Source organism: Anneissia japonica, unplaced genomic scaffold (assembly GCF_011630105.1).
Source record: "Anneissia japonica isolate Jap-2015-1 unplaced genomic scaffold, ASM1163010v1 scaffold9668_len1562885_cov226, whole genome shotgun sequence".
Lineage (NCBI taxonomy): Eukaryota > Metazoa > Echinodermata > Crinoidea > Comatulida > Comatulidae > Anneissia > Anneissia japonica.
In genome coordinates this window covers 660625-667471 of record NW_022711326.1, presented here as the reverse complement: position 1 = coordinate 667471, position 6847 = coordinate 660625, and the positions used below count along the sequence as shown (strand labels likewise).

At 31.6% G+C, this 6847-nt stretch overlaps 1 protein-coding gene across 1 annotated transcript in view; it reads left to right on the top strand.

Annotated features, from left to right (window-relative positions):
- Positions 1–3495: 3495 nt before the first annotated feature.
- LOC117107365 (hypoxia-inducible factor 1-alpha-like) overlaps positions 3496–6847 on the top strand; it is a gene marked incomplete in the record, with an annotated part of 25360 nt that continues 22008 nt past the window's right edge. Inside the window, 1 exon segment of the mRNA XM_033249023.1 lies at positions 3496–3939. Coding sequence (XP_033104914.1) covers positions 3872–3939 — 68 coding nt within the window.

Sequence of the window (6847 nt, the reverse complement as noted above, 5' to 3'; positions counted from 1 at the left end):
AGGTAGATCCCCATAAACAAATTGTTGTTTACGGGTATGTAGTTATGGTGGGCGGAGGTGGGCAGGGGCCACCCAGCCTTGAAGTTTTCCACCCAGTCTAAAGCTAATTTGGCTAATGTCCCTCCACCCACCCTTATTAACCAACTTTTAAATCCTTAAAATCCATTCTTATTATTTAGAGTTTATTGATGTTATCACCTACCCACCCTCAAATGTCTATCGTCCACCCTTAGTTTTCTACAGCTACAAATCTGCCCTTTTTGTTCAGAAACATGAAAAAATAATAGTAAATTAATGGCAATACATAGGCCAAGTAAATTACTTTAGACGTTAACAACCAATGGTGTAGTCATAGCCATCGATATCCCTAGTTTGTAAATTTCTTTATACGTTAACAACCAATCATAGCCATCGATATCCCTAGTTTGTAAATTACCTTAAACGTTAACAACCAATCATAGCCATCGATATCCCTAGTTTGTAAATTACTTTAAACATTAACAACCAATCATAGCCATCAATATCCCTAGTTTGTAAATTACTTTAAACATTAACAACCAATCATAGCCATCAATATCCCTAGTTTGTAAATTACTTAAAAAATTAACAACCAATCATAGCCATCGGATTGTCATTAAGAATGATCCGACCGTCAGGCACATTGAATACCCGACTTAAGTTGAGTAGATGTAATATTTCTATTCAGCACCCCTTTTCAAAATCCTGGATATGCCACTGTTATCATATGATTTGGTAAGTAGTCAAGGCTTTGAAGGCAAGCATCATCCACCATTCCCTAGCTCCATTTGCAATTATCATTTTCATATTAAATAGATGAATAATAATTGAAATATTAATAAAACATGGCAGCTATGTTTTCAAGACGTTAAGCTTTCAAATTTGCTGAATGGTCCGCTGACCTAAAGTGTTCTTTATCGTTAACGTTATAATTAAAAATTTTTATAATACCAATATTTGTTAAGCTCTGTCCGCGCTATAAAAAAAACTGTTGTCCATATATAGTCATGATGTGGCTATATATGGTCATGATGTGATGTCATCCTGTCCATATTTAGGCATGTCACATGTGTTTGTCAAACAAAATTTGATAGTCTGGACAGGACTTAAGAACAACCTGGTGAAATTTTGATGAAATGTTTTCAGTGATATTCACTATTTCAATATTGTACAGTAGATTTAAATCTGATTTTGATTAAAAAATCTGATCTGATTAAAAATTTTTATAATACCAATATTTGTTAAGCTCTGTCCGCGCTATAAAAAAAAACTGTTGTCCATATATAGTCATGATGTGGCTATATATGGTCATGATGTGATGTCATCCTGTCCATATTTAGGCATGTCACATGTGTTTGTCAAACAAAATTTGATAGTGTGGACAGGGCTTTAGAACAACCTGGTGAAATTTTGATGAATTGTTTTCAGTGATATTCACTATTTCAATATTGTACAGTAGATTTAAATCTGATTTTAAATCTATAGAAAAGCATACTTGGAATCATGTATATATATTTACATATTTATGACTGTACACATACCTGTAGATTTAAATCATCTATTCTTGCATAAATTATTATTATAATGAGTAATTTTGCTTAGGCATTTATTAGAATTTATTATTGCAGTTATTTAAAATTTTTACTATTTACATGACATTTTGGTTACTGTACACTAATTCAGAAATATTGTTATCCTTTCCCAATATAAACAAAAAAATTAATAGTATGCTAATTTTGCTGTTATAGAAAATGTGTATATTCTTAAAGTACTACAACTGCTACTATATTATGATTTATTACTCTATTATTATTATTATTATTGTTATTATCTATTGTCATTGTTACTGGTATTATTTTTCATTATTTGTTGTTACTATTACTATCAATATCATTATAATTATTATAAGTAGTATAAAGTAGTATAATATAATTATAGTAAATCCTTACCCAGAAAATTGTATATTTAAATTATAATGTTATGGAAGTTGCTTTTTGATTCAATTCACTTATAGAAGAGTATTGTTGTTGATGTTAGTCTTATCCTTAAGTCACTAATTCAGAAATATCATCTTTTCACATGACTTGCTATCCTATATCAGTTTTACCCTACAATTTCATACTATGGTTGTATATGCCAAAGAATGTGAATAATATGTTACACAGTGCCTAGTAAATTTTGTTTTATTTTCTCTTGATCTGTATTGTCTTCAAAAGCAACTTAATGTTTGCACCTGTACATTAATAATAATAATGCCAGAGCTTTGATGCACTTAACATTAATCAGAATCACAATCGCTTTATTTTCTCCAAAAGAAGAAATTGTTTGCTCGATTGATACAACCTTTCTTTAAAATACATTAAAATACATTCATAATAAAAGTACAATACAAAAGTACATCACAAATTCAAAACATCAGATATTAAAAACGTAAAAACACTAAAACATAAAAAATCGAAAACAAAAAAGAATAAAAATACATCAAAATTCATAAAATACATTCATAAATATTTATAAAAAATATGAACTAGCTTTCACTGCATACTCCTTCATTGTAACTTAAACTTACATTGATTACTACAATCAATCAGTTATTAAATTTAATAATAATATGATGTAAATGAAATACGAAATACGAATGAACCTTATTATCTTTCATTATTAATAACAAAAAAAAGCATCTGCAAACGCAGACAAAAAAACGTTAAATTCCAGAAGAAAATCTAAAAATTTCATATCCTTATTATCATCATTTTAAAACATATTCGAAAATACTATATCGTTATTTTCTATGAACATAAGAATTAAAAATATGAATACTATAATGGATAATAGAATTATGTAGACTTTGTGTTGTTACGGTGAGTGTTGAACCTAAGACCAGATCTGTTTAGTGAGTACAGCTTGGACAGTATATGAGTTTCGTCTTCCTTTATACCTAACCTTATTTAGTACTCGGTTCTGATATAATGACTTATAATCAACAATGAGAAATTTCTGGTCCACCACTGATTTAATGACCATTTTGATAAACTATAGTTGGAGTAAATCTTATGCCTTTAGAATTAAAGGGCCAACCAGGAGGACTTACGCTGTAAAATTGGGTTATTTAAAGGAAGGGGTCACTGAAAAGTGAAAAGCCCACATCACATGGCAGTACATCTGACATTATACAGAAAAAAATTCATAATTGTCTTGGTGCAACATAATAATGGTTTAAAATAATAAATAATAATACATTTTCCCGTTGTCTATCTTACAATTTTGTCCCCTAGTGTTTGATAGTTATGATTTTCAAAAGAAGTGCTCCCTCTCTCCTATAGTTGTTTAGTGAATTTGACTTTTTCAAAGTATCCCAAAATCAAGATCCAGTTGATACAAGATTTTCCTTCCAAGTGTTCACTAATTACGTCATTCATCCGACATACACACGGTATCCAATCGTTTTGCATGTGCCTCGATTTCGCTCATCAAAGTCGCGAAGTCTCGAGTCTCGTGCAATATTTTCATGTCAACAAGAAAGAAGACAGACAGTTTGGATGATACTGTGACGGGATTACGTATTGGACTTATCGATTATTACCAACTTATTTAGGATTTTTATTGCTAAAAAGTATTTTACAACTCTATTAATATTCTAAGACTGTGATTATAGATCACCACAATACAAAGGTGGACTTACATTCGGAAAATCGAAGTTTTAAGCCTAGGCCACAGGAAGCAGTTTCTGGCAGTTTCGACGAGTGTCGTGCGAACCTTTGGCCTTGGGTTCGAGGAGGTATTTATTTGTGATCGAACACGCTACAGCCTTTTGTCTTTTTATCTTTCTTTTAACTTTCCAGTAGTCAAAAACATGGCTAGTATTGAACTGTGTTCATCAAGGAACAGTGTATCAAAAGCCTTGACTAAACCAAAGAGAAGGTAAGTAAAAATAAACAAAAAATATACATTTGTGTCTTTGACCTTGGTGTCTAGGGCCTAGTCCCTAGCCTCAGTAAAATAACAGTTGGGCTAGGGCTAGGGCCTACAGTCGGTCTGTTGAAATCTGAAACGTTTCTATCTAACCTTGGCCATGGAGTCCATGTCTAGGCCTAGTCAGATAGTAGTAGGCAGGTAGGTCTCTAGACAAATTAATTAGTTTTTTATGTATGTAGGCTAGGGGCTAGGCCTAGTGTGTACTACTATAATAATATTGTTGCCTTAAATTGTTCTGTTTAGTGTTTGCTGATTTTATTGCATAATTTTACAACAAGCATGAAAAAAAAATGGGGAAATGATAATATTCTTTGGCAATGAAATGATAACATTCTTTGGGAACTTGCCAACAACTGTGAGCAATTGGCGACCGACTAGGGCCTATCAGAAACTATGAGTCGTGTGATTTGAGACGACATGAGCCCTGCAACCAAGCGCCAGTTGCTCTGAGTTGCCTGTGTGCTATTTTGCTGCAATTGAAAAGCACAAGCGATTGAATGGTCATGTGGCAGTAGTGACCAGTAATTCAAGTCTACCAAACTTTTCACATGCCACACGTTAACATTATCAAAATATGGTGGCATTGCATGTCAAATTGACAGTCTAAAGTGACATAAGCATTCTGGGCAAATATTTTATTTAGATCAATATTTATAAATTATAGACCATTTTTTGTCAATTTGGAATGAATATGAATATAGCATGAAGAACCCCACTTTGCTTCATGCTAAAATTGAGTATTACGTAGCACTTTCAAAGCTCAAAATTGGCCATGTATCTATCATGGATTGATTAAACTAAAAATTATTAAGGAGCATAAATATATTAATAGAAAAATAAAATGTTTATATTCAATGTTTATGTCATGGTTTACATAAAGCAAACATACAGATTTTGGCAAAAATCTTGCACTGGTGTCCCCCAGTGAAAAGTTGCATGGCTTCAGACATTGATGGTGCTGTTTCAAAATATGCCCGATAAAAAGGTATATATCCGCTGTTGTATTTTTTTCTCTCTTTTCTGGCAAAACCACATTTATTCACAAACTTAACATTCCTCTAACCACTGGTCGCATGGTCACACAGTTTTTCCAGCCTTGGTGCTTTGATGTACATTTCGTGCTTGAGCAGTGTGTGACGTAGTGCAGTGGTTTTTGATATGGTATGGTGCTCAAACTCATGGAAAATACACTTCCACAGAGACAACAACAGGCTGAGAAAACAATGTCTCACCCATTATGTAAGTTTGCATGCTTCCTACGGAGTACTGTAGTCTGAATTGGGACAGAATATACTGTACTAAAAAATTTGTTATTGTCATTTTAAAATTTAACACTGATTTCTCCTTAATATTTTTATCTTTTTTAACTTTTTAACACCAACTGTCTTGAATGTTTAGTGTATTTAAATTTGTCTTAATTAGTAGTATTTGTTTTTATATATTTTTTTTTATTTTTACATGTTTTGGCAATTTTTAAAATTGGGTTGAGTGCACACTTTTAACTTCTGTTTGGTTTCAAATGAATTTCTGTTATTTTTAATGGACAATAAAAGCTATCGTGAATCTTGAGCAAGCATTTGGTACAATTCCTAGATATTCATGGTCTGATGCATTCATTGTTTATTTTCTTAAAAGTTGAATGTTAGACAGAAAGCAGGTGAAAGGTGGTAAAAGATTACTCAATGTCAGCTTAAAGTTTTGTAAATGCCATTTCTACTGTTGCTGTACCAGCTGGATTTTTTTTCACAAGTGTTATTACTGATAATTGTAAAATCTGAATTTTTAGTGAACATTTAAGCTTTAAATTCACTGGCTAAATTGATTGGTACAGCTGAGGTCATACCTTTCCAAAATATAGCTTTCCTCACTGGATAATCAGGCTGGTCAATTTTTACATGACCCGACAATTTACATTTCATGTTGATGTCTACTGTAGGTACTTACTGTACAACACCCATAAAGTTTGGCATAAGGCACAATTTAGACTATTTATTTGTTACTAGCAATTGTTACTCCTTTGCGCACATTGGCTAAGCCTGAAAACGTATGTAAAGCTTGAGAATTTAATTAGTGTGAACATGTACTAATACTACAAAGAATTTGATTTTTTTAAGGTTATTTACAGTAGGTTGAAAATTTTATAATTTAGTGTTATAATTAACTTGCAAAATTTTCCATTTAGATAAGAGTATAGTTTGATGTGTTTACAAATTATACAGTACGACATCCTGTCCTTTTATTTAAATATCTTTATGATATACATTAAAGTCTATTCTAACCAAAGGGAATACAAATGCTTATGTACTGTACTGTATTAAGAGTACTGAATATCATGAAAGTTAATTTACATTAATAATGAATTATCTGATGGACTACTTTTATTATTAACATAAACACATTTACATGATAAGAAGTAATGCATTAACATAGTCTAATGGTTGAACCTTTTTTGAACTTCAATATTGACTTGTTTACAGTACTGTAACTCTCAATATTGACACTCTAGCAAGTTTTTCCTGAATTTGTTGAACGAGGGAGGAATAAATTATGACCTTTCACTAGCATACTGTGCTGTATGATATCAACCATTAAACAGCATTATTGTCTTAGGCAAGAATTTTCGTATACCTTCTTTTGCGAACTTATTTTTATAAAGATCGTCAAAGGGGGGGGGGGGAAGGAAAATAAATATAAAATTTTGTTTTCTTTTAACAAGTAATTTTTGCCAAAATATCAAGATAGGGGAGAAAATACTGTAAAAATACAATTTTATTGGTGAACAGTGTAGTAATAATAGGATGGTTACTGTCTCTTATACACATCTAGATGTGTAAAAGAGACAGCGCTACAGCCT